The 26,997-nt window shown below is 56.6% G+C and overlaps 2 protein-coding genes across 2 annotated transcripts; one reads left to right on the top strand and one right to left on the bottom strand.

Annotated features, from left to right (window-relative positions):
* The first annotated feature begins 2,510 nt into the window (after positions 1-2,510).
* SLC15A3 (solute carrier family 15 member 3) lies at positions 2,511-14,386 on the top strand. The gene is made up of 8 exons (XM_087821905.1): positions 2,511-3,059; positions 6,026-6,315; positions 8,083-8,230; positions 9,793-9,903; positions 10,568-10,736; positions 12,102-12,260; positions 13,584-13,739; positions 14,191-14,386. Exons 1-8 carry the CDS (start codon positions 2,511-2,513, stop codon positions 14,343-14,345), a joined length of 1,737 nt encoding a protein of 578 aa, XP_087678031.1. The 3' UTR covers positions 14,346-14,386.
* Positions 14,387-14,397: 11 nt separating this feature from the next.
* Positions 14,398-25,903, bottom strand: TMEM132A (transmembrane protein 132A). Its single transcript, XM_087821904.1, has 11 exons — positions 25,748-25,903; positions 23,253-23,467; positions 22,800-23,018; positions 21,814-22,145; positions 20,370-20,519; positions 19,129-19,327; positions 18,902-19,045; positions 17,668-17,870; positions 16,679-16,964; positions 16,090-16,281; positions 14,398-15,679 (listed from the first exon to the last, which is right to left on the bottom strand). Exons 1-11 carry the CDS (start codon positions 25,833-25,835, stop codon positions 14,630-14,632), a joined length of 3,078 nt encoding a protein of 1,025 aa, XP_087678030.1. The 5' UTR covers positions 25,836-25,903; the 3' UTR covers positions 14,398-14,629.
* Positions 25,904-26,997: the final 1,094 nt, after the last annotated feature.

Here is a 26,997-nt window from a genome sequence, read left to right as displayed (position 1 = left end):
AGACAAGCTTGGCCCCACTGTTATCCAAAATATACAAAGAACTCTTAAAGCTCAATAGAAAACAACCCAATTAAAAAATAGGCCAAAGACCTGAACAGATACCTCACCAAAGAAGACCTGCAGATGGCAAAGAAGCATATGAAAAGATGCTGCACATCATGTGTCATCGGGGACATGCAAATTAAAGCAACAAGATGCCACTACACACCTAGTAGAGCGGCCGAAATCCAGAGCACTGGCACACCCAGTACCGACAAGGATGCGGAGCAGCCGGAGCTCTCGTTCATTGCTGCTGGGAGTGCCGACGGGTGCGGCTGCTTTGGAGGACAGTTCAGTGGGATACTCACAAAACGAAACGAACTCTCACTATACAATCAAGCCGTCATGGCCCTTGGTATTTACTGAAAACTATGTCCACACAAAAATATGCACGCAAATGTTTATTGCAGCTTTATTCATAATTGACAAAATTTGGAGGCATCCGAGATGTTTTTCAGTAGGTGAATGCATAAATTATGGTCCATGCAGACAACTGAATATTATTCAACACTAAAAAGAAATGAGCCATCAAGCCATGAAAAGACACGGGGGAAACTTAATGCATATTGCTAAGTGAAAGAAGCCAATCTGAAAAGGCTGTGTAGAGTATGATTCCAACCGTATGACATCCTGGAAAAGGCAAAGCTATGGAGACATTAAAAAGATCAGGGCTGCGGTAGGGGGAGGCAGGGGGAGAGACAATAGGTAGAGTACAGAGGATTATTAGGGCAGTGAAAATACTCTGCATGATATTATAATAATGGATAGAGTCACTATGCATTTGTCCAAACCCACAAAATGATTAGGATGTCAACGTAGGTGCATCCTCAGTAAAAGAAAATGTACCATTCTGGTGAGTGATGTTGATAGTGGGGGGGGCTGTGTGTGTGTGGAGGCAGGGGTGTATGGGAAGTCCCTGTATTTTCCCTCAATTTTGTTGTAAATCTAAAACTGCTCTAAAAAAAATAAAATCTTTTTAAAAAGTTAGACAAGATCCAATGGAATGTCTGTTCTACTGGGGGGACAATAAACTAGTCACTGAAGGAGGATTATGTGCACTGAAGACATTAAAACAAGACAGTGTGGCAGAGAAAGGGTGTGGAGACTCCATCAGGCAACCTCTTAGATGGGATGATCAGGGAAGGTCTGTGAAAAGGAGACATTTCAGCTGAAACCTAAATAAAGAGAAGAAGCCAGCCATGCAAAGACTTGGAGGAAGGGCAGTTCCGGCAAAGCAAACAGCAGATGCAAAGGCCCTGAGGCAGGAAGGAGCTCAGCACGTGAGGGGCACAGAAAGAAGGTCAGCGTGGCTGGACTTGAGTGGAGTTGGGGCTATCCTGAGGTTGGAGGAGGGCAGGAGTCAGATCTGGCTGGGCTTTTAGGGCTGGATGAGGGCCAACTCTTCACCCAAGTGCTCCGCAGGGCTCCGAGGAGGGGAGTGCTGAGGCCTGATTTTGATTTAGTCTGAGGTCCGCGTCCCTCTCAATCTTGACTCATCCCTATGGCGCCACATGCTTCTTGAGGATGCCTACTTCCTTCCTCACAGTGGCATTTGCACAATCCGAATTGCATTTTGAGGGCTTCCCCTGTGGTTTGCCCCTAGCTCGGTTACGGTGACCAGGTGGGCCTGTGTGCCTTGGTCCCCGCTCCACTGGGCCTCATTCTCTGTAGCTGCAAAGTGTCCGGTGAGGCCGAATGACAGCCGGCCTTTCCAGTTCTGGCGTTCTAGCTGGGGATGGCGACTGGAACAGGATGCCGCCAAAGGGGGACGAGGGGAGAAATGAAAGTGAAAGATGGATGTGTTCCTCCAGCCTCCAGAAAGGGGGGCAGGCGGGGGGCGGCTGGGCAGGCAGGGGGCAGCGGGCCTGGAAGAGGGGAGGATTTTAGAAAGCTGGGCGGGCAGGGACCCTGTGACCCAGGCTTTCATTTCTCCTAAACACCCCGCAGCATCATGTGACGCAGCTGGGTCCCAGAAGCAGTGAAAGGGGAAGCCAGGACCTCCCGGCGTTTCTCGAGAAGCAGAGGGCTGGACACAGGCTGAGCCCGAGGGGGCGCAGGAGGGGCCCTGGACAGGGAGGTCGGGGGGCAGGGAGGCGGCAGCCGGGAGGGACCGGCCAGGTGCTACCAGGCGAGGGGACAGCAGTTCAGAAGATCAGCTAGAAAAGAAGGGGAGGGGCAGAGAAGTCGAGGGAGGGAAGGGGGGGTGAAGAAGGGGAGAAAGAAAGACGGGGGACAGTTGGGAGCGAGAGGAGGGGAGAGGGGAGAGGGGAGCGTCCCCGAGGGGAGGGGACATCTGGGTAGCAGCAGAGGGACCCTGCGCCCAGAGAAAGACAAGTCGAGGGCACAGGGGAGCGGAGGGGGCAAAGGAGGGGGGAGAGAGCAATAAGGGGTGAGAAAGGGCGGCGGCCAGTGGGGGGGCGGGAGGAAAAGAGCGGGGTCGAGAGGGCGGGGCGGCGGCGCGGGAGCGCAGGATGCCGGGGCGCGGGGCGCGCGGGGCGCGCGGGGAGCGCCGGCCGCTGCTGGCGCGCAGGCCGCGGGGGCGCCGTCGGTGGCGGCGGGCGGCGGCGGGCGCGGTGCTGCTGGCGCAGGCGCTGGAGCGCGCCGCCTTCTTCGGCGTGGCGGGCAACCTCGTGCTCTACCTCAACAGCGCGCGCTTCCAGTGGGCCGGCGGGCAGGCGTCCCGCGCCGCGCTCGTCTTCCTGGGCGCCTCCTACCTGCTGGCGCCCGTCGGCGGCTGGCTGGCGGACGTGTACCTGGGCCGCTTCCGCGCCATCGCCCTCAGCCTGCTGCTCTACCTGGCGGCCTCCAGCCTGCTGCTGGCCACCGCCGACCGCGACGGCCGCCTCTCCTTCTGCGGCGAGGTCCCCGAGTCGCTGGTCACGCCCGCGTGCCCCGCGCCCGGCTGCCCGCGCCCCGCGCCCAGCCCTTACTGCGCGCCCACGCTCTACGCCGCCCTGCTGCTGCTGGCCCTGGCCGCCAGCTCCGTCAGGAGCAACCTCACCTCTTTCGGGGCCGACCAGGTGAGTGGCAGGAGGGCCGCCCGTCGGCAGGCCCCAGGGAGTGCTGAGGGGAAGCCAGGGACAAGGGCGGAGACCCAGGAGCACGGAGACTCTGGCTCCCAGGGTGACCTCGAGCAAGCCACTTCCCCTCCCGGGCCCAGTTCCCTTATTTGAAAGGACAGCAGGCGCTCACTCTAACAACAATTCAGTTAGCAATAGTAATCCAACCACAGTTACCCACCTTTCACTACCAGCCGCCTTCAGTGGTTTAACTCACCTAACTACCCAGGAGGCGGGTGGCATTACTGTCTCCATTTTACAGATGAGGACAATAAGGTTTCAGGACATTAATTGCCCTGGCCAAGGTCACACAGAGAGCAGGTCAAGGAGCTGGGTTAGGGTAGCTGGACTTCAGGCGTCACCGTGAGCCCCACCTTCATGTGTTAGACGGGTCTGGGGGCTAGGGCAGGAGCAAGCCTCTTCCTACCAGCTGTGCCAGAGGTCGAGCCAGGCCGGCTTGTTCAGATCCCAGCTCTGCCACTCACTAGCCAGGGCCACTTGGGCAAATGTCTTAACCTCTGAGCCTTTCTCTGGACCCTTTGGACAGAGCAGGGCACGTGGGAGACACTCAATAAATATTTGCTAAATGAATGAGAAAGTGCCTTACACCATCGCTATCTTTTGATAGCTCTACTCAATGGGATATTAGACAGCAATTTTAAATAATATGTAATATGATTGAAACAACCACGTGCGGTGTTGATGAGCAAAAGCAGATGTGAGGCTGCGTACAGAATGTAATTATAGCAAGGCGAAAAAACTGGGCGTCAACTAAAGGGGACAGCCTGGCAAAAAAATTATAACAGAGGTATAATCACGACACTGAACCAATTGTCCTGCTTTTCTAATTGTCCCTGTTTTTCAAACGTTCTTTAATCTCATGTTCTACAATCCTAAAAGGGACATTTTTAAGGAATCATTGCATCCAGCTGGCATCCACAGTCCAGCACCCAACACCGTTCCCAGTGTCCTTGCCAAGGAATTCCTCATTAGCCTGTACGGATTCCTTTGATGGTGGGGGACTTGGTGCCCCAAGCAGCCCCATCCATTTCTGAGCCACCGTTGACCTTCCTTCAGAACAGGAGACCCCACTATCTGCCGATAGAAACCCTTATCTTCCCTTAATTCTACTCATTCATTGACATCCCACTACAGCCCCAGGTGTCCCTAACCTGTGCTCTTGACCTCATTGACCTCCAGAGGGCCTCAGGTATCCAATGCCTCCTGTCTCTCCCTCCTCCATCCTGGAGACAGAACTGGTCTCCCCGAGGCCAGGCTACTGGGCAGTCTTCATTGGCATCAAGAGTAACAACAACTCCTGCACACTCTCCCATTTACTGGGCACGGACTTTGGGCGGCACAAGGCCACCCTGGAAGGCTGCTTTAGGGATCTGAGCCTGACCCCCAGGACAGTTCAGAAAAACTGAAGCAACTTGAGGCAGGATGATCATGATTGGATCGGTGTTCTTCAAAATGGCTCTGGCTACAGTGATGGGAGTGACTAGGGTGGGCCCAGCAGAGCAGTGAAGGGCTATTGAGAATTCAGGGGAGCAGTCAGATGCGGGATGTGAGGGTGGGAGGGCTTGGCACCATCTGGCAGACAGCTATACCCAGGACCCACGTGTTCAACACACCGCCGCTTTCAGAAAGGGCCATCCATCATTCCTGACAAAGTGTTCGTTTATGTCCTGAATCCTCTGCTGGGTCTTCCCCTTAGAGTTGCAATTGTCATATCCATTTATATCCAATTAAGAAATGGAAACGGCTGCTCATAATGGGGCCTATTCAATTTTCTGCTTGAAAGTCTACAGCACAGATGCTCAGTGAGCGGCATGACCGCCCCTCTCCATCGCCAAGAGGACCCTCAGACTCTCCAAGGGAGTATAGTTTTAAATGCATCTCTGTGGACTATCATTGTACATTTGGAAAAGGAAGAAAATACTTACCTTTTCCCCCAATGCAACTACAGAAAGTAAAGCTCGACAGAATCTTAGGTATAGGAAATATGTGTCTCTGGATAGGAGAGCAATGGAGTCAAAGATTTGGGGGTCACCAAAAAGGTGAGGGGTTTAACAGTGTACAGAATCGTTTATCTAGAGAAGTGACCTCCAGTCCTCACTGCTTTTTAGAATGCAGAGGCCCAGGCCCTGCCCCAGACCCGTTGAGTGAGAATCTGGGACAGGTCTGGGAGGGCGGGCAGCCAGTGCAGCTGACCCGAGCCAGCAGACCAGAAGGGGGCCTGGGGCCTGACTGTTGCAGATTGATTCAAATCCTGGGTAAAGATTTGCAGCCCTTCTGCCCTTGCTGGGGGGCCCAAACTTTGGGGCTGTGTTCAGGACCACCTGCTTTCCCTGATGATGCCAACCTTGTTCAGCTGGGCATAGATCAGAGGGAGGCAAGGCAGGGTGAAGGGACGGGCCACAGTAGCAAACTTTTTGCATCTCCAAACTGTGGAGGAAATTCACGGTTAGGCTTCTAGCTGTTCTTTCCGTAACATGCATACATCACATTTAATCGTGCGGAACTGAAATCTTTATTGGCCTTTTTTCCGATTATAAAGTTGATGCATATTGTAGGTTGCTCAGTCAGAGACAAAGGGATAAATCATCCAGAGATGAACAAAGTGCCATCAGAGACATCTGTTCTGTGACAATAAAAAAGCAATGTATGTCTTGGGCATGAAAAAACAGCTGTGCCAAAATGTCCTGATTGTTAACAAGTGACTCCTAAGACAAGGATTTATTCATTCATTCAACAAAATTTTTTTTGAGCATCTATTTATTGCTCAGGGATTAGGAAAGTGCTGGAATGCCCACCCACTGACTCAAGAAGTGTCTCTGTGGGAGAGGGAGTGCAGGTACAGAGACTACGCCATGGCAGGGTGCCCCTGGCCCTCTCTGGCCTTCACTCTCACCCCTGCCTGGCAGGTGATGGATCTTGGCCGCCATGCCAACCGCCGCTTCTTCAACTGGTTTTATTGGAGCATCAACGTGGGTGCTGTGCTGTCGCTGCTGGTAGTGGCCTTTATCCAACAGAACATCAGCTTCCTGCTGGGCTACAGCATCCCCGTGGGCTGCGTGGGCCTGGCCTTCTTTGTCTTCCTCTTTGCCACCCCCATCTTCATCACCAAGCCCCCCATGGGCAGCCAAGTGTCCTCTATGCTTAAACTTGCTCTCCAAAACTGCTGTCCCCGGCTGTGGTGCCGACACTCTGCCAGGTAAGGAGGGGGCTCCGGGTGCAGGGGGCCGCCGAGCCTGGAGAAGCACTCTGCTTCTCCTGGGACGTCATGGACTAGTTACAAGAGTTTCTGGAAGCCCTTTATTTAGGGTGGCCTGATCTACAGTGGGCCAGAGCTGCCCGCTGGGACTGAGGATGGCAATGGAGGTCCAGGCCGCGGTGGTGGGATTGACGATGGGCTAACTGGAGAAACTATGAGGATATTAATGGTCTTGAGAGTGATGGTGGCGATGAAGATACAGATGATGGTGTTAGTAGTTATGGTGACGATAAACCCTGTCAATGGTGATAACAATGGCAATAGAGGTGAAATGATGGAGATGATGGTGCCAGTGAAGGTGGTTGGGGATAATGTAAATAATTCTACACTTCCCTGATATTAAGCCTAAGAAATCAGCCAAACTGACTCCTCCCCCCTTAGCTGGCAAACAAGGGAGGGGAGTTCTGAATGGCCTTGCACTTGCACTGGCATTATGGCTCCCTTCTGCCTCTCTCCTCCCTAAGTTAACCAACTACTTATGCTAAGCAAACCTGTCTCCAGGCCTTGGAGGCAGTTACACCTTCTGTCAGTCGGGTCTAGATGGGAAAGGTGCACAGCATGCTTCCCCCAACCTCCTGCATTGCTCTCAGGTTTGAATGATCCATCGCTGCCTAACAAACCACTCAGAACTTAGCGGCCTGAGCAACCACCTTCCACTACCTCTCACGGTTCTGTGGGTGACGGGGCTCAGCCACTTCTTGTGATGTCACTGGAGGCTGCAGTCATTTGGGGACTTGAAAGGGCTACAACATCCAAGGCGGCTCACTAACATGGCTGGCAGCAAGGCACCTTTGTTCCTTCTCATGTGGCCTCGCCGTGTGGCTGGAGCTGCTCACAGCAAGGTGTCTGGGCTGCCCGAGGAGGGAGTGAACATTCCAGGAGTGGGTGTTCGAAAGGGTCAGCACAGTCACAAGGCTGGCCCGGATTCCAGGGCAGGGCAAATAAGCTCCACCCACTGACCCAGTGACACTCGCTCTGGGAGGGGAGAAGCTGATGGCTGTCTTTGGAAATGGCCACACTGGTATTGCCCCTTTTTTTAGAATCTCAGTGAGGCAAGGCTCTTGGGCAAGAGGGGATCAGAAACCTCTCACTACAAAGGGCAAATGGTAAAGGCTGCCCAGTGGTTGGTCTGCCCTGTCTCTTAGTAATGTTCCCTGCACTCCCTGCCTGTCCACCCCCTACTTCCTTGTCGTGTAGGGAGAGGGCTGTCACATTGAGGAAGATGGGCTTGGAGACAGCAAGTGGGGGAATTTTGGCGTGTCAGAGCTGTGACAGCCTCTCTCTCTGAGTCAGGCATGGGCTGGGACTTCCTTGGCTCCCATGGCAAATTGATGCCACGAGCCAAAAAGTCCCCCAAGACTCCTCGCCACAGTGTCTGGTCTTAGCTGCCTTCAGGACCCAGGGGCGGCAGCCGTAGGGTGGAATGGGTCTTGAGCAGCCGCCTTGCTACGAAGGAGGTGATAGTGATGACACTGACGGTGGCAGTGGCGGCACTGAAAAAAAATGACGATAGTAACAGAAACGCCATGGAGAGGGTAGCTTTGGACAGTGAGCACGCCTTGGTGATTAGCATCACGGTGCTAACGGTGGAGTGAAGACGGGGTGGTGTCGGAGGTGATGGCTGTGACAACCGACTATGGGGGAGGATCCGATTAGGAGGCCGTGGCGGGGGTGATGATAGCTGCCCTTTTATCTGTTGCCCCACAGAGACCCTCAAGACGCCCAACTGCTGCCCGACCAGAGGTCTCCCCAGCCTGGCCCTTCCCCCCAAGAGGACATCGCCAACTTTCGGGTGCTGGCCAAGATCTTGCCCGTCATGGTGACCCTGGTGCCCTACTGGATGGTGTACTTCCAGGTGACACCCGTGCCCTTTCGCTCAGGAGGGACTGGCTCCCCAGGCCCCTCTCCGTTTTAATCCTTCACTGTGGAAGCTCAGGGCAGGTGGACAGGGGAAGGGTTCACAAAGCAGACAGCGGGCATGGGTCGGGCACAGAGCCACCCCGGTAGTTAAGCTCCCTTGGGCGGTATAACATGAGGAGCTCTGGAGACGGGGCTGAGGCTCAGGAGCTTGAGGCCATGTCTCTGGGCCTGTTCCCTCGTGTGCAAAATGAGAGGCTCAGGCACTTGGGTTGCTCCGGGCAGCAGCTATTTGTCAACTGGTGTGGAAGGATGTCAATATTCTGATAAGAGTACGCCTGAGAATCAGCCATGGACACACACACACACACACACAGCTCTGCAGCCTTCAGATTTTTCAAATTTGGCAACTGAGGCCCAGAGGAGGTCTGCTGGTCAACCGAGACTCCACAGCAGTTAGGGGGCAGCTCAGTGCACTGAGTACTTTGTAACAGTGGTTCCCCACCTGGCCATGCCTCGGAATCCCCTGCAGAGCTTTTAAAAAATAAAGGGCTCCAGGTCCCACCCCAGACCACTGGAAGGGAATTGCTGGGGAAGTATCTCCTGTAATCAGCTTCTCAGATGATACTGATACGCAGCTGGGTTTGAGAACCACTGCTTCCCACCCCTCCCCCCGGGGAACATGAGCAGAGTATGTGTGTGAGCCTGTGCGTGCGTGTGCGTGTGAGTGTGTGTGTGCGTGCGTGTGTGTGTGTGTGTGTGTGTGTGTGAGTGGGCAGCAGGCTAACCCCAGCCCCTAATCCCCAGACCACAAGCTCACTGCCTCCCATACCCCCCCAAAGGAACAGTATTTTGAGCTGCAGGAGATGAGAGTCATGCAGGGCCAGGCAGCCTGCTGCTTGGGGGTAGTACAGGGGTAGGTGTCCAGGATGGGACAGGGACATGGCGTGTGTGTCCATGGCTGATTCTCAGTCGTACCTCTTGTCAGAATATTGACATCCTTCCACACCAGTTGATAAATAGCTGCTGCCCCGAGCAACCCAAGTGCCTTCCCCTGCCCCAGAGCCTCCTGTGGGACTCCCTGGATGCCCTTCCATTAGATAGCAACTGAAAAGGGTAATGCCTGCACCTGTCACTGGATCCAGAGCCATTCCGATGGGTCAACCTGTGGGACTCAGCTTGGCCTCAGTGTCAGATGAGCACTCCCCGTGGGGACAGCCATGTCATTATTTTCCTCATGTCAACAAACATTTACCCACGCCTGCTCTGTGCCAGGCCCTGGAGACACAGTATGAGTCCCACCAGCTGTGCCCAGCTCTGAAATAGAGCCGCCCACACAGCTCGCGGGCCTGGGAGCAGAGTGAAGGAAGTTCCCTGGCCAAGCCTGCTTCCGAGGAACAAGGAGGGTGGGGAGGTCACTTTCCCCCGAGGCTGGGGAGGGACAGCTGCCCAGCTGCTCTGTGCTGCTGCTGCGGAATGCCTGCCTCGGGCTGGAACGTCCTGGGGCTGGAGGCCAGGCGGCCAGCTCTGTTCCAGCTTCACCTCCACCTCTCTTGGCAGATGCAATCCACGTATGTCCTGCAAGGTCTTCACCTTCACATCCCGAACATTTTCCCAAGCTACCCTGGCAACAGCTCGGTGGCTCTGGGAGCCCAGGAGAGCAGCTACAAGGTGAGAGATGACTGGTGTGTCCAGCCCCCAGTTCAGACCAGACTTAGAAGAGAAAGAAATGAAGCTGCCTCTGCTCCCCTCGCCCAGTGGCAGGGTGTCCTCAGGGCACAGGAAAGGCACCTGGAGGGTGGGCAAACTTGTGCCACAGCCCAGCCACCCTCCCAAGGTGCTCAACTGCTCAAAAGAATTCAGGGCAGCTTCACTCCCAGCCATTGCTGCTCTGAGCGGGCCTCACTGCCAGTTTGTCCCTCCTCAGCTCTGCTTCTCCCTCTCTGGGACCCTGCTTTTCACCAGGACTTTCCAAACCAGCTCCTTAGCATTCCAGGGACTCATAAAATCAAAGACCTTCAGAGCTGGCAGATGAATGGCATATCGGCCACTCTACTTCCCTTTGTTGCCCATGACAGACATCACTAATCAATCATGGCATTCTTTATGCTGAGCCCATGAATGTTCCAGGGAGCCATGACCAATGGATAGAAGTTAGAGGAACCTGTTTGCTTCCATGATCCAATCCTATCCCCTAGTCACACAGCTGAGGAGTGTGCCTTCCGGAGAGGGGAAAGGGCTGACCCAGGGACAGTATGGAGTCCAGGTCTCCAGGCGCCAGCCCAGAGCTCCTTCTGCCCTGCTAGCCTGCCTCTCTTGGCTCCCTCTTGCCCAGATCCCTGAAGCCTGGCTCCTCCTGGCCAATGTTGTGGTGGTGCTGATCCTGGTGCCGGTGAAGGACCACCTGCTCGACCCCTTGCTGCTGAGGTGCAAGCTGCTTCCCTCGGCCCTGCAGCAGATGGCCGTGGGGATGTTCTTTGGCTTTGCCTCCGTCATCGTGGCAGGTGTGTGGCCTGAGTGATGGGATGTGGGGAGGAAGGCTGGCCTTGTCTGGGGGTCGGGAGAGGCTAGCTCCACTATGACCGATGCTGAAGCCAGGGGCCCTGGTACCCTCCACCCCTGGGTGCCAGTCTTGGCCTCCCAGAGGGTGAGAGCTGATGAGGAAACTCGGACCAAGAGAGGAAAACAGATTTTCCCCAGTGAGATGTAAGCTCCCCGGAGGCAGGGTTTTTTCCTTTCTTATTCACTGCTATGCATAATGCATGTGTGTGCTGAGCAAATGTGTTGAATTTACCAAAGACACGCAGCCTCTTGGTAGCACATAGGAACTTTTCAGAAAGTATTTATTTATTCTCTCCTTTCTTCCATTTCAAAAGAATTTGAAGCCACTTATAAAAAAAAAAAAAGGTGCTGGGGTAAAGCAGCTTTTCATGCTGTGGCACAAACCTCAGCCCTTTTCACTGGGTCACTTGATGATTAGAGTCCCTGAGCCTCCTTTAAAACACAGAGTAGTTCATTTCGACCCGGTGCAAGGCCCAGGCTTTGCCCACGTGGAATGCAGTCTAGCAGGAGCGTTGTGCAGGTTAAACATGATGAAGTCTGCAAAGCACCCAGCGCCGTGCCTGGGTCACAAGTAGGAGCCAGGGGAGTGACTAAACAGTAGTGTGTTGCAAGGATAGAAACCAAACGAGGTTCTTGGAAGCTACGTGCTTTAATGCATTTTGTCCTATTTCATCCTCACAATAATACTGGGATTTTTATTCCTACTTCCTGCATAAGGGAGCTGAGTCTCAGCGAGGTTAAGTGATTTGCCCAAGCTTACACAGATAGTCAGTGGCAGGGCCAGGACTGGAACCCAACTCCAGTGCTCTCTCCTACGCAGTGAAGGGGAAGGAGGTAAAATAAACTTGAAAGCCAGGTTAGAAACCCTGCTGTAATACTTGATGCTATATAGTAGAGGAGTCATGTGATAGCACAGAAAGTGGGCCAGCTTTGAAACCACACACTGGGGCTCAAATCCAGCCCCAATTACTTATCAGCTGTGTAACTCTGGGCTGGGCTTAACCTGAATTTCTCTTTCTTCATTTGCTAGAATGTATATTAAATGCCTACCACACAACAGGCCCTTGATTCATGAGAGTTGTTCCTGTTATTGAGTGCAAGACCTAGCTCTGAGCCTCCTAGCAGCCAATGCAAAAAGGGAAGAGCTGGAACCGGAATCTTGACACACACACACCCTAGTCCAGTATTCTCTTGCCTATCTGCTGCCCAGTCACTGGCTACTTAGTGAATGCCCTTCACATGCCAAGCTCTGCCATGGGGTGAACTGCCTGGAGTGGGCCTGACTGTAGTCACCTCTCCCCCACCAGGATTCCTGGAGATGAAGCGTTTAGAATACATCCATCACAACCAGACGATATCCCAGCAGATCGGGGAGAATGTGTACTATGCAGCACCACTGTCTATCTGGTGGCAGATCCCGCAGTACCTGCTCATCGGGATCAGTGAGATTTTTGCCAGCATCCCAGGTACCCTGGACCCCTCGCCTACTCTTGCACCAGTGATGGGCTCTGCCTGGTGGTGCCTTGAAGTCAGAGGTCTCATGGGCACAGCCTCTCGAGCTCATCTGCATGGAGGAGGCAGGATTTTCTGAGTGGGGCTGAATATACCCAGTGGGGATTCATTAGCACCTGGTTTGTGCCAGGCACTGGGATAGGCACTGGGGATTTGGAGGTAAGACACTTTCCACACCAACTTTCCACATGTCCCCCGCTTCCAAGTTCCCGCATTCTGTCTTTGCAGCTTCTGTTCCAGCTGCCTCAGATTGAAAGTGAACACCTGTTTCCCCTTCAGTTCTGAGCCTAAATGCCATCTCTTTCATGAGTCTTCTCCAAGCCCTTCCACCCCGGGCAGAGGGGTCCTCCTCTCCTCCCTTGTCATCTCTGTCACAGCACACTGGTCACTGTGTTGTAGTAATTCACTTATGTGTCTGCATCTCCGGATGGGCTGTGAACTGAGAGCAGGAGGGCTGGGCTGGGCTCGTCAATGCACCCAGGAGCAGGGGCCTACTCCGCTGCAGGCGCTGGGGGAGGCTGGGTGGGACTCACTGGGGAGGGCGGGGTAGCAGCCTCCTGAACTGTGGAAGTGACTATAGTGTGTTGGGGAAGCTGGGGGGGGGGGGTGCAGGTGGGGAGGGGACAGAATTCAGCAGGTGGCAGCAAAGGTCTGAGGCCGAGGGAACAGCACAAGCAAAGAGCTGAGCCTTGCAGGGAGTGCAGGGAAGGCTGGAGGTGCAGGTCCTTGTGGGTTGAGCCTGGATGTTGAGGTTTCTCCTGAGGGCAACAGCCCCACCCAAGGGGATTTGGGCAGGGAAAGGACCCCACTAGAAATACTGTAGACATCTGGTATGTGAGGAGGATGGGAGACGGGAGTTTAAGAGGCATTTGCAGAGGCTGGGCAGGAAATGCCCAGGGCTGGGGTTTGGCCCAGGGCAGAGGGAGCACAGGGGAGGGAGACACAGAGAAGAGGGCTCTGAGGTTGAATCAAAATGATTTGGTGATATTAAAGGTGGGAAGAGAGGATAGGGGACACAGAGGGTGAAGATGGCAGGGAGGTGGGGGAGGAGGGGAGCCAGAACCGTGGGACAATGTGGGAGAGATGTCCAGGTGGAGGTCCATGGGGTGGATGAGCGGGACAGAGGTGACAGGTCAGTGGTGCACTGGCATTGTCATAGCCACGGAGCAGTCAGTCATCTAGGGAAAGCCAGCGTGGGGCTGGCTGGGGGTGGGGGGAGTGTGGCCCAGTGGGCAGGGGCCTGGGCCCCTTCGGTCATCCCTCTTTCCTCTCTGCAGGCCTGGAGTTCGCATACTCAGAGGCCCCGCGCTCTATGCAGGGCGCCATCATGGGCATCTTCTTCTTCCTGTCGGGGATGGGCTCACTGTTGGGCTCCAGCTTGGTGGCACTGCTGTCACTGCCAAGGGGCTGGTTACACTGCCCCAAGGACCATGGTGAGTGGAGGCCTCCCGGGGAGTGGGACATGGGTAGAGGGTGGTGGCAACTGTTGAGTGCTTTGCCCTGTAGCAGAATGAAGTAGCGGGCTGGACTCAGAGAACGGGGTTCTAGCTGCAGTTGGCCAGTCACCCACAGCATAGCCTCCCCTTCTTGGGCCTCAGTTTCCCCAACTGTCAAAAAGGAAGCATGGAACTCAATGGACCTCCGAGGCTCCTTCCTGCTTCTGGAACTCTGCCATTGTGGCTGAGGGGTCACCTTTCCCTGTGGTATTGTGTTTTAAGCCTCAGAAAGAATAGCTAGCTCATGGGGAATTGTAGACTTGGGGCACCCAGGTGCTAGAGGGCTTCTGCCTAGTGTCTTTTGATTCCACCTACTGGCCATGCTGCTTCAGCTGCCAGCGCCAGGGGAGCCCTGCCTGACCCAAATACCATCCTCTCCTTTCTCCAGGGAACATCAACAACTGCCAAATGGACCTGTACTTCTTCCTGCTGGCCGGCATTCAGGCTGCCACGGCCCTCCTGTTCATGTGGATCGCTGGTCGCTATGAGAGGGTGGCTCAGGGCCCAGCCTCCCAAAACTCTCCCAGCAGGGATAGGGGCTGACACATGCCCACCCCCGCTTCTTTCCACTGGAAAAGACAGCAACAGTCGCAGCTGGGGTTTCCTTCTCCATTTATTCTGTACCCAACATTAGGATGAAATGATTCCCATAAATAAGAGGCATGAGCCTTTCCTCATGACCATGGTCCATGACAAGGAGCAGAGCAGAGGGGCCTGGGTGGGAGTCCATTTGAGGGACCAGGCCGGGGACATGGATCAGTAAGCACCAGAGGATAAGTAGGAGGCTGCCCGGCTGGCAAGCCTGGGCCAGGCAGGCTGGGGAGGGGTCAGGAGCTGCCCCGGATCCTTTCCATGTAGCTGCGAAGCTCCTCAGGGTCCTTCAGCCCCATGTCCTCACACACCCAGCGGATGTCCTCCTCACCAGCCACCAGGATGGACTGCACGGCAGGGGCCCCCGCGAGCTCCTCTGGCAGCTGGGCTGGGGGGACTGGGGGGGCTGGCGCAAACGTCACAAACTCTACACGCTTCCGCCGCCCCCCAGCTTCTTTCCTGGCCAGGGTGCTGGAAGAGCTGGTGGTGCCCCCAGTAGGAGCCGGGGCCAGGGTTAGGGGCTCCCCTCCCCCACTCTCACAGGGGCAGCCCCTCTCCCCCTTGGGTGGGCCAGGGGACTGGCGGTCTAGCTGGCGGCTCAGTTCCTCCTGGTCAGTGCCCAGCCAGACCCAGTTGTGGGGCTGGGGGGAGGCAGGGTCAGTGGCGCTGTCGGGAGGCTCCTTGCGCTGGTAGCGCAGCACGAAGACCACGCCATTGACCAGGAAGATGAGGATGGCGAGACAGAAGATGCCCAGCAGGGCGTACATGCCTAGCTCCAGGTCGGTGACCCGCTGAGGCGCGGGGACCATCTCCTCCTCCTCCTCCCCCTCCTCCTCCCCAGCCTCTGCCTCCTGCTTCCCAGGTTCCTCTCCTGCCCGCTCAAACTTGCCCCTCACGTCCCCACTGCTCCCGACACTGCCTGCTGCCTGCCCTTCGCCACCCATACTGGCCTCTGTGGCTGGTGAGCCCCAGGCAGGGCTAGATGGGAGGGCAGGGGCTGGAGTGGGAGCAGGAGGCGGCCCGAGCCAGGTGGTGCCAGAGGCCAGGGGCACACGGTGGCGGCCCCGGCGGCAGGGCTCAGGCGGGTGCAGAGACACGTGCAGAGGCAGCCCCTCGGTGCCCACCCCACTCACCACCACCCCAAGCTGGGCACCCCGCTCCTCCGATGGCAGGACGGCGCTAGGCTCCTCGGCGGAGACGGAGAGTCCCAGGTCATGGCGGTTGTAGAGCTCGGTGGGGGCCAGGGTGTGGTCAGAGAAGGACAGCCACAGGGAGAGGGCCACCTCCTGTGGGGCACACGGACACAGGCAGAGACACGCGAGGGCACGCACGCATGCACAGAGAGACCACTCCCACAGAGACAGGCCACATGGAGGGGGAGAGACCAGAGAGAAAACAGACACAGGCAGATAGACAAAACACAGGGAGAGAGGGGACGTGTGTCAATCACCTGTTGGCCACTCAGCCCCAAGGTCTGAGTCATCAGGAGGGTCCTCAGAGCCATCTAATCAACCTCCCACTAACACACTCCAGCCACTGCTTGATCACCTCTAGCTGCAGAGAGCTCACTACTTTCCAGGACAGTCAGTCCTTATTCTGAAAATCCTAAGATGAGGGGTCGAAGTACCTCCCACCCCCCTGTCATCAACCCCCATCTGGAGATGTTGACCTTATCCCCCTGATCCCCAGCTGTCACCTGCTTTGGGGCGGGAAGGGCTGATTGTGCCCAGCATGTGGCTGTGACCTCCCCAGGGTGGGCAGTGCCCCGGCTCAGGGCCAGTGATATGCCCATCACTGGCTGCACCCGAAGCTCCAGGACGGAGACCTTGTCATCCGTCACAGCCAGCGCCTGCTCCCCCAGGATGGAGTCAGACAATGGGGACCGCACCTGAGGGTGAGAAGGAGCTGGAGGTGGGGGTCCTCACACACAGATAGCCTTTCCCCTCTGAGACCCCAGTAGCCCCACAAAGGGATCGGGTTTCTGCTCTCAGCACCTGCACAGGCTGCCCTCCCCAACCCTTTGAACTCTAACACTACACCCTATACATACCTGGACCCCAATCCTACATGTGGGGGACAGTTCCCTCCTCTCATCTGGCCCCCACATACCCAACCCCAGCCCTTCTCTAGAGGGCTTTTCCACATTCCATGGGCCACCCATTCTCACCCAATCCCACTGGGCTCATACCTCCCCAGATACATACTCCCTGAGCCCCCTCCGACACCCTTCACACCTGCCCGTGAACACTGGGGACCACCTACACCCTTCCAGAGGGGCTGCTCACCTCGATAGAGGTGACACCGGGCTCCCGGCCCACCAGGACTCGGCCTCCCTCCAGCGACGCTACGCGGGGGTCCTGCACGCGCGCGTGGGGCGCCACCAGGTGGGACACGTCCAGCAGCCAGTCGGGGCCTAGCAGGTGGGTGAGGCGGCGGCCGCCGTCCAGCGGGTGGGCCGCAAAGGGGACCAGGAAGCGCACCCCAGCTCGCTGGTACTGCAGGCGGCAGCCCCGGGCGCGCCGCTCCGCCTCCTCCCCCGCCGCGGCCCCCGCCGCCTCGGGCTCCTGCGCCCTGCCGGGAAGGGGCGGCCGGGGCGGCGTCAGCGCAGGCCCCGCCCACAGGCGCCAGGCCCCGCCCACAGGCGCCAGGCTCCGCCCCCGGAGGCCTCACCGCCCGCAAGGGGGGCCACACTTCAAACTCCGCCCACAGTCACACCTGCCGGGTCAGGTCCCTCCACCTGCAGGCGCTGCAGCCCGGCCCCATTCCAGATTGGTGCCCCTGCCTACCCATCAAGCCGCTCCCCGCTCCTCCTGCTCCTAATTGGAACTTGGTGGCAAGAAAGCTCCCTCAGCAGGGAGACAGTTACTCTCTAGAGAGCCTGGGAGCTTAGGTGCCTGAGGCCACTGCACCCTTGGGCTCTGGTGGGACCCCCTCAGTATTTACTGAGCTAGGTGCCATATTAGGCTTCGGGGATTTAGCAGTGAGCAGAACAGACAAAACCCGTCTTCAAGGGTTTACATTCTACAGAGGGGGCAGACAGTGCACAAACAAGATGAATCATGATATATCAGAAAAGGGCGGTGGGGAAGGAGGAGGGAGAGTGCGGAGGTCGGCAACGACATGGTCAGAGGGGCTGGGATGGGTGGGGGGAACCACAAGCAACTGGGCATTTTTTCAGATCCCCGCTGGAGCCCATGGCTGTGTCCCCCAGGCTCCCTCTCAGTCTCAGAGCAACTTCGCCAAGGTAAGCCAGCTTCTCCAGGCCTCCACTCACCCTTCAGCTGGGCCGGGTACCCTCCAGCCTCGGACCTGTTCCAGGGTGGTGTCAGTCAGCTCAATGCGCAGGGGCAGCAATGGGGCCCACACAGTCAGCCGCAGCGAGGCCCGCAGCCGGCGCCACCAGAAGTCCACCCGCACGCCTAGAGCACCCCGGCTCTCCTTGCCGGCCACAAACACAGCGTCACAGGCCTCCGACACCTGTGGGAGGGCAGGAGGTGGGCTAAGCCAGGGAATACAGGTATGAATCAGAGAGAGCAGAGCTGACCCCGCGCCATAAAAAGGGATACAGCTGAAATTCGGTTCTGCATTTTACTGTAATGCATGTCCTTAGATCAAGATTTCACCATGCATCCAAGATCCATTCTCCCTGGAGGAACCAGCCATTCCAAGTTCACGTGGGGCTGTTGAGGAAACTGGCTATTCGCATAAAACAGAAACTTCCTTCTGACAGAGGAGGGTTTGAACCCCCAAATTTGCCTCCTTAGTGCTGGCATCTGACTTTGGTGCTGGAGCCACCTGGCAAGGAGCTAGCTACAGGTAGGTAGGAACCACATACACAGGGGCAAAGTGCCACCAAAAGTGGCCAAAGACACTTTTCTTCATTCAGGCGGTCAGGATTTAGGAAATGCAGGCTCCGAACTTCCCCTCTTAGGACTTCAAAATGGATAAAGTTGCCCAGCCCTTTTTTTACCTCACAGGTCATGATGAGGCTCTAACAATCATAATAATCATTATTTTTATCATTATATATTTATTATAGCAACAGTAGCTGCCATTGTTTCATCTCCTGCTCTCTGCTGGATACTGTCTTAGGGTATTTTGAATTCTTGCAATATCCCTAAAGTACATTCCCATTTTAAAGCTTTGGAAACTGAGGCTCAGAGGGGTTAAGAGACTTATCCACAATCACACTGCTAGTTGATAACAAAGGGTTTCAAACAGAAACTTTCCGATCCCAAAGTACATGCTCCTAACTCTCCCACGGCAGTTCCCTTGCTAATGCCATAATAAACATGAAATGCCTAAGCTGGGGGCAGCTGAGGTTACATAGCTCCCACTTGACTCTGTAGAGAGGTGACGGGAACAAAGGAAGGTGAAGCTGTGTCCCCCCCCAAGAGGTTTCTGGTGACAAAAAGAATCTGTCCTCTGAGTAGGGAAGGAGGAAAGCTGTGTGTGCATCACTATGTGCACAAATGCATACTCACATGGGATTGGCATGTGCCACTCACCTGCAGGACCTGGGCATTGGCAGACTCACAGCCAATGTGTTCTGTCACCTCCACCAGAGCCCCCCCACTGTCCACGGTGACAAGGCGCACAGGGACATGTCGCGGCACTCCAGTCAGTGGTGCTGTGTTCACCACCTCCTCGGCCTGAGGGTGCGGAAGGAACTCAGCCCCAGGCTCTTCACCTCACTCGGCCCCCCGCCTGGCTGGGCAGAAAGGGCACCCCTTACCTTGGCCAGTGGGACAAGGGCTCTTATGTCCCGCTCCGATACCAGGATCTCCCACACCACTTTGTCTTTCTCTGCTTCGGGGGCCTGGCCTGGATACTCCAGCTGCCATGTGACAGGGCGAGTGACTGCCACACCTCCACTAGTGCCATTGTCCACCAAAAAGTCCACCCATAGGAACTCGGACAGTTCGAGGAGGTTGCTGGCCAGAAAATAAGGGAAACTGAGTGTTTGCTAGTAGCCAGGCACTCCTGTATTCATGAGGTAGTTCTACAATTATCTCCATTTTATAGATGAGGAAACTGAGGTTCAGAGGTTATATAACTTGCTCAAGGTCACACAATGAAAAGTGGCAGGGCTGGGATTAAACCTAAGCTTCCTGGCTCCAGAGCCCAAGCTCTTATCCACTCTTGGCACCTAAAGGATTCATGTAGCTACTTAACCCCGCCCCCCCTTGCTTGCTGGCTCTCCTGCCTTCCTGGGCTTCCTCCACTCTAACCTCTGCCTTACAGCCATCAGGGTGGCATAAACATCTGATTCAATTTCTGTCAGGAAGGAAGATTCACTTCCAAACACCAGGACTGGCAAGCGACCCCCTGGATAATAACCCTCCCGGCTTCCTTTGACCAAGCACCTGCGACGTGCCAGGAACTGGCCTGGATGTTGGCTACACAATACCCTATTTCATTTTCACAAACCCTAAGGGATGCATTATTATCTCCATTTTACAGATGAGGAAACTGAGGCTGGGGGGAGGGACAGGGAGAGGACTGGTTTGCCCAAAGTTATTCATCCAAAAAGTGTCAAAACCAGGATTTGAACAGCAGCTTCAAAGCCCACGGCCTTGACCCAGGGCACGAAGAAGAAGAGTTTGTACATGTTAAGAACTGCAGCTGGGCTTTTGGAAATATTAACAGCCCCCACAAAGGGACCCATCTGGTGATGGTGGGAGGTGAGGTAGTGGCTGTGAGAGCTGTAACTGGGTGGCCAGGATAGGTTGGCATCACCTGGAATAATTCTAACACTCACTGTACCTGGCACATGACTGGGGAGGGATAAATAGTAGCTGAATGAATGAATGAATGAACACTACACTGCTTTATACCGCTTCCTAGGAGTCTGTTCTTGTGCCTGCTCACACAGGAATATGGATGCAGTGTGGCAGCCTCTTCCCTGGAGCCCCATAAATCAGCCCACCAGCCCTCCCTCCTCTGCCCCCACCCCCAGGGGAGGGAACTACTCACCTGGAGTCTGGCCCTGTGGGCCCAGCTCGGTGGCAAGTGATGAGGGTGGTGTGGTGCTTGGAGCCCTTGAAGCGGTCAAGCTTGGAAGTCCAGAGGGTGGGCTGGGCTGGGCGGGCAGCAGTCACATGCAGCCCCTTCTTCACCTTGATCCTGGGGAAGGACACAGGTTGAGTTTGTCTAAACTGTGAATATGACTCGAGGAGGAAGACAAGGGGCTAAAGATGCCAGCTCCTGCCTGGCTCTCCCCGGTTCAGGGCTCAATATCCTCCTCTGCATCCTCAGACCCAGGAGGACCCTGTCTCAGTGCAGGTCCTGCCATATGGCTCTCCTCCTCTCAAAGGCCACTCATGACTCCCCACTGGACACAAGGTCAAGTCTAAGCCTGGCATTCAAGGCCTTCCAGGGTCTGGTCCAGTTTTATCTTCAGCTGTGACATCACTCTTTGTTTTAGCTGCACCAAAAGTTCTTCCCCCAACACACAACTCCATTCGTGCCTCTAAGCCTTTGCTCAGGCTGTGCCTTCTGCCCCGCCTGCCCTTCCCTCCTTCGTCTGCTTTTTCTTCAAGCCTCCAAATACCATGTCCTTTAGAAAGCTGTTCCCAGGGCAGGATGAATTTCTGCTTCCTGCACCACCTAACCTGAGCCCCTGCAGCACTTTGTACCTTCATCGGCTCATATACTCCAGTTCATGCCCGTCCAGCTCCCTTCCCTACCCCTGGGGGCCCTTAGTGCCAGGAGGGGACTGGGCCTTGCTCCTCTCTCCAGGAAAGATCTAATGAGTCTATGAGCGAGCACAAGACATGAGAGACAGAGAGACGGGACAGGCACCTGAGAGACACAGAGGGAAGGGACACACACAAATGCAAATATGGAAGAGGCAAGTCACACTCTGCAAGTCCTTGTCACTGGGATTGGGTTGGGGGCTGCTTTGGGGGAACTTCTGCAGAAAGGGATACAAAGAGGAGGTCCTTTCTGTGGAGAGGCGCTGACTCTGTCCAAAGGTGAGGGACCAGTGGTGAGGGTGGCAAGTGGGAGAACAGGCAAGTGAATGAGACGGGGGCAAATACCCCTCCTGAGGCATTAGAGCATTAACTACCCCTAGGCACTGCACTTGCCAGTTTCCAAGCCCTTTCCTGTTTTCCCTCCCTGAGCCTCTCAGCTGCCCTGTGAAGCAGGTAAGTTAGCCCCACAAGACAAAGGAGTCTTGGGGAGGGGCCAGAAGAGGGGAGCTTCCTACTTCTGACTTCAAGTTCAGGACTGTGTCCACTGCTGGGTCTTGCCTGCTGTCAGGGCAATCGCAGTGCTTGGCCTGGAGGGGGTTAGATGGACCCATGTTTTACAGAGGTCAAGGATTCTAGTAAGAACCACAGGAGGAGTAGGCTCCTGCCCAGTCTTCCTGCAAAGGTTCCTGCCTCCAACCCACCCCTAGGGGCCTGGTGCTCACCGCAGGGTCAGGACACTGGCTGTGAAGTTGTGGCGAAGCAGGAGGGTGGCACTGAAGAGCTGGCCAGGCCGCACAGGCACATCAGGCACCCGCAGAGTCACTACCTCATCCAATGGCACCTCTTGGTATTGCGGGGGGTCTGCCGGGCGCAGCTCCACACTGCCCACTGGCAGGGCCTGTTCTCCAGGGTCCTCGTCCCCACCAGGGCCACAGCCCCCAGGGCCCTCGGCGGTGGGCTCCAGCGTGTAAGCGAGCTCAGCCCGTGTGGTGGAGCCCGGGGAGAACCAGTGGGAGGGGAACTCCAGTTCGACTACGCAGGCGCCCAGGGATGGCTGCAGATACACAATGGCCACCGTTGGTATGTCAGGAAACCCAGAGCTGGAAGGGACTCTGACAGGTAGGGCCAGCATGGGCCAGCGACAAATCCCAGATGACACAGCCAACTGGGGACAGGGCTGGGGCTAGGTCTCAGAATGCGTCTATGGGCCACTTTTCTATCTTTGGGAATGGTCTCATTCCAGAGGGAGCCGGCCCCAAGGCCTCCCCGTAACCAATGCCCCACAACCACCCTGACTACAGCTCAGGTTTCTCAGATTCCCAAAATCCACAAAATACCTCTCTCTAGTGGATTCCTGTGCTAGCCTCCAAAAGAGTGGAAATTGCAATTATAAAAGTAATACTGGCAATAATGCAAACCTTTGCTGAAAGGTTGCTCTGTGCCAGGCACTGCATTCATCTCATTTGTTCTTCAGTCCAACTCCATATGAGGTGAGAATTGTTATTGCCCCATTTTAAAGATGAGGAAACTAAGTCTCAGAGAGATTAAGTTACTTGCCCAAAATCATATACAATGGACTAAACTCCATAAGGGGCCCTAAACAACAGAGAAGACTGGAGTCAGGTGGTAGGTGACCCCCAAACTTCCCAGGAGTGGTGAGCCCTCTTTCCTACTCCAGGGCGAGCCTGGGTGGGGCCTGTACACTCACCTGGAAGCGGCATGCTCGGTGAGCTGTGCCTGCGGGGTGTGTGGCATGGAGCCGGGCACAAGGCAGGCTGCCAGGGCCCGGAGGCCAGTCCTGCCCTTTGAGGTGGAAGAGAACTCGGGCGTGGGGCTCTGCTGGAGTCACCGCCACTTCCACTGACACGGCCCGCACGTCCCACGGGACCGGCCTTCGGTGGGGCTCAGTGACCCGAGGAGGGACAACCTGCAGAGAGAGTGGGGATGCTTAACAGGTAGGGGGTGGGGGGAAGTAAGATGTGGGAAGATGGAATGCCAGCCTTCCAATTCCAGCCTGGCAGGAGGAAGCCTTTATGGGCCTCAGTTTCCCCTCTGGAAAATGGTGAGCATAGCTGGAGCTGGGGCGGGCCACTAAGCCACACACGGCAGACCCTGGCTCTGAGTCCTGTTAGCCTGTGAGTCCCTGGTGCCCCCTCCTTACCTGCTGAGTGGCAAAGGGTGGGTAGGAGGCCCGAAGAAGTGGCTGAGCCCTGGGCCAGGGCTGTAGGAGCAGAAAGGTCTCAGACCTGGAGCCCAGAGAGGAGTTGGCAGGTGGGTATCGGCCCATCTGCTGCACACGGAAGTGCTCAGGGGCATCCAGGAGCTCCAGGGCTGCCGGCAGGTACACGGGGTCCAGGGGTTCCTGGTCACAGTCCACTGGAGAGGGAGAAGGGGTAGAGAGAGATGGTGAGAGCTCCAGAGCAGGCAGGGACACAGCGACGATGGGCAATGGAGGAAGAAAGAGGGTTCTAAACGTCCCACCCCTGGGACGCAGAGGGAATCTCCCCACCACACAGATAAGGAAACTGAGACCCAAAGAGGATCACACGGGTAGCATGTGACAGGGCCAGGATTTAAATCAGAGTCCAGGACTGGATGCCAATCCCGAGCCATTCCTTCTTCTGCCTTCCTCCCTCCATGCCTCCTCCTCCTCCCCTATTCCTACCCCCTATATAATTGCCTCTGATGCCAAGGCATTTGTGGGGTGCAGCTCTCTCCAGACAGGGCCTAGGAGGTAAAAGATGGTGACCAGGTGAGCTTTGTAGAAGTAGAGATCCTTTCTCTGCCCCTAGGCCCTTGGCCAGACTTGGTTGGGCATCCACCCTGCCTCCTCCATCATCACCATGCACCAGTTTCCCAAACTTGTTCCCTTCTACTCCTGTCCCAACTGGGTACTGGACCGCATGAGTGGGAAGGCGTGGCGAGTGGGAACCATGAGCCTGGAAGAGTCTGGTATTCTATAACCAGGACAAAGGACCACTAAGACCACACTTGGTTTGTGCCCACCTGACTATTAGTTCGCCCTAATAATAATAATTCACATTTTTAGAACACTAACTATATGCAGGCTACCATTTAAAACACTTTACATACATGTATTAACTCTTTCAGTTTTTGGAATAACTCTGAGAACTAGGTTCTATGACTATGAATCCCATTTTATGGATGCAGAAAATGAAGCTGAGAGGTTAAGGTACTTGCCTGGGGTCCCACAGCTGGTGCATGGTGGGGCTGGAAGTCAGAGTCCAGGCATCAACCCCTGGACCATGCTTACAACAGTGTTCACTCCCTAGACTGTAGGTCTCTCCCTCCTCCTTGAGGTCCAAAAGTGAACATTACCTCCTTAAGAAAGCCCTCCTTGATTGCTTGGCCTCTCACCTGTCCCCTCTGTTACCTGCACCCCTCACTGCCTTCTCTGAATTTGTTATCTTCCTGTTTATCAGCCTGGGCCTTGTCTTACGTCTTACTTATCCTGGATCACAAACTGGGCAGCTCTTCCTGGAGAGAATGTCCGAGGAGCCTGGAGACCTGCATTTACATCCTAATTCTGCCTCAATCAAGGTTGGGTCAGTCATTGAACGTCCCGGAGCCTCCCTTTCCTCACCTGTAGAACTGGCATTTAGTGACACTGTAAACGGGAGAGGGTAGAATGGAGGGGGGGTGTCATTGCTGCTGCATAATGGATGTGACAAGGCTTTCCTCATCTCTCTGTGTAAGGGGTTACTGGGACTCCTGCAGGGTCCCCTGGGGAGGGGAGCAGGTGGCTGAAAGCAGCCCCAGAGCCAGCTCCCTCTCAGCCCCACTGCTGGGCTGGGGAACTTGATGGTTTCAGCCTCCTTCAAGACCCTCCCCCATCAATGAGCATGTGTCTGAGTCACTCACCCCTTGCCCCCAAGTGTAACAGGTGAGTGACTATGGCTCCCAGGGGGCAGCCACTGGCCTGCCTTCCTCCTACTCCATTGCCTGGATAATTACAAGATGCTGGGAGCCTGACTCCCACGGACTTCCCGCATCCAGGGCTCAGCTCTGGTGGGGTGAGTGGGGTAGAGAATGCCTCACTATCTCCTACTCTGCCAAGGCCCATTCCAAGGGCAGTCCCACAGGGGGTCGCTGCCCCTTCTCCAGTGATGGGGGTTTCCATAGGGCTCAGGAAGGCACGGATGGGTCAATCTCTTGAGACTCCAAGGTCAAAGAACCCCTGGGGCAGGGGGAGAGCGGCTGTGTATCTGGAAGGTCCCAGCAAAGGGGCTGCTTCCCACGCCCGGGGGAGGAGGCTGGGAGCCACCAGGGTGCAGCTCTGCGCAGGGCAGGGCGCGGGAGCCGGTGCGCCCGGGTCGGGGGCGGCCGGGTGAGAAGCCCTGGCCGGAGGGGAGGCTCGGGGAAGGCGTGCGACCGCGCAGCGACGCGGGGATGTCGGAGAGAGTCCCGGGACCCGGCTGGCCCTGGGTCAGGAAGGAGTTGCCGGGCAGTGCAAGGCGAAGGAAGCAACCGGCAGGATCCCGGGGTAAGGTCTCCGCAGCCCTCCGGGCACGCTGCGGGCGAGCGCGGGGGGTTTAGTCCGAGCAGCCGCAGCTTCCCGGCTCTCGGACATTGCGTGCGCCCCGCCTGGGCCGGGGCCCAGCCGCCCCTCGTCCCCGCCCCCCCCCGGCCACTGACCTCTCACGACGTCCAGGGCGAGGGCCACCAGGAGGCAGAGCCAGGGGCCGCAGGGCCCCCGGGGAGCCGCTGCCGCGCGCCCCCCCATCCGGGTGCACACTCTCCCGCGGAAGGCGGGCACTAGGCGGGTGGTTCGGGTGGCCGCGGGCCGCCCGGCATCTCCCGCGCCCGGCCGGCGGAGTCCCGGCCGCCGCCCGCCCGCCGCACGCCCGCGGCTGCAGCTGCCAGACAATGGAGCGCGAGCCGGGCTGGCGGCGGGAGGCAGCGCACGCAGCGCGGGGCTGTCCCTCCGCCCCGCCGGGTCCTAGTGCCCGCCGGAGCCGCTGCGCCCGCGCGCCCCCAATCTCCCGAGTGGGGAAGGCGGCCACTTCCCCGGACACTGAACAGCGGGGGACTGACCGCCTCTGCCCAGAGGGACGGGGCGCGTTCCGTTCGCTCCCTCTCTGAAGCTCCCGACTAAGGAGGAAAAAGCCACTTCCTCTGCCTCCCCCCCCACCCCCCCCGCCCCACACGCAGCTCACCTGTAAAGGCATCTGACACCTGAATCAAAACCCGAATTCAAGGACCGCGGGACCGTGCTGCTCGGGGTGGAAAAGGGTGAAAGGGGATTGATAGGGCCGGGTGACAACCACCTGGGCCTGCCCTGACAGGCGCCTGGGCCGCTCCCGGGGAGGAGGGGCCCCAGGTGCAGGCAGCTGGAGTTTCTTGCCCAGCCCCATCCCGGAGAGGCCTGTGGGCGTGGGAAGTGTGAGGGCTGGCCTCTGCTCCCCACCGACGGCCTGCCTCCCGGATCCTGGCCTCCTGCGCGAGGCTTGCCTGCTAGGCAGTGCTGGGAGAAGTTCCAGAGCAGGGCACCTGGCTGAACATTAGCATCTCCAGGGAAGCTTAAAAAAGAAAAAACCACGCCCAGGCCCCTCCACAAAACAATTGATCCAATCTATGGGCTGGGTTAAGAACCACAATGCAGGAAACGCGGGTCTGTTGGGGGAAGAAGGGAGGGCAGGCAAGTCTCCTGGATTTAGGCCAGTCTTTGACACTCCTGCACAAAGGGCGGGAAGGGGGTGCAGATGCCCCTCAGTTCCTGGAAGTTTTAAAATGGGGAAAGGCGCCCGGCCAGGCCAGGCCCAGCGGTTGAGCATCGACCTATGATCCAGGAGATCCCTGTTAGATTCCCGGTCAAGGCACATGCCCAGGTTGTGGGCTCCATCCCCAGTCGGGGGCGTGCAGGAGGCAGCAGATCAATGATGATG

This window comes from Miniopterus natalensis, chromosome 11 (genome assembly GCF_054644295.1).
Source record: "Miniopterus natalensis isolate mMinNat1 chromosome 11, mMinNat1.hap1, whole genome shotgun sequence".
NCBI lineage: Eukaryota > Metazoa > Chordata > Mammalia > Chiroptera > Miniopteridae > Miniopterus > Miniopterus natalensis.
The sequence above is the reverse complement of the archived record's forward strand: the minus strand, read 5'-3'. Positions and strand labels throughout refer to the sequence as shown.

Bases quoted from the DNA above. Each gene is read 5' to 3' on its own strand.
- TMEM132A (XM_087821904.1), bottom strand. From the start codon at position 25,835: ATGGGGGGGCGCGCGGCAGCGGCTCCCCGGGGGCCCTGCGGCCCCTGG. The intron at 22,146-22,799 runs GTGAGTGTACAG...GTGTATCTGCAG, and splicing joins ACCGAGCATGCCGCTTCCAG to CCATCCCTGGGCGCCTGCGT. The intron at 16,282-16,678 runs GTGAGCAGCCCC...TCTCACCCTCAG, and splicing joins CCGGTGTCACCTCTATCGAG to GTGCGGTCCCCATTGTCTGA.
- SLC15A3 (XM_087821905.1), top strand. From the start codon at position 2,511: ATGCCGGGGCGCGGGGCGCGCGGGGCGCGCGGGGAGCGCCGGCCGCTG. The intron at 10,737-12,101 runs GTGTGTGGCCTG...CTCCCCCACCAG, and splicing joins TGCCTCCGTCATCGTGGCAG to GATTCCTGGAGATGAAGCGT. The intron at 12,261-13,583 runs GTACCCTGGACC...TCCTCTCTGCAG, and splicing joins GATTTTTGCCAGCATCCCAG to GCCTGGAGTTCGCATACTCA.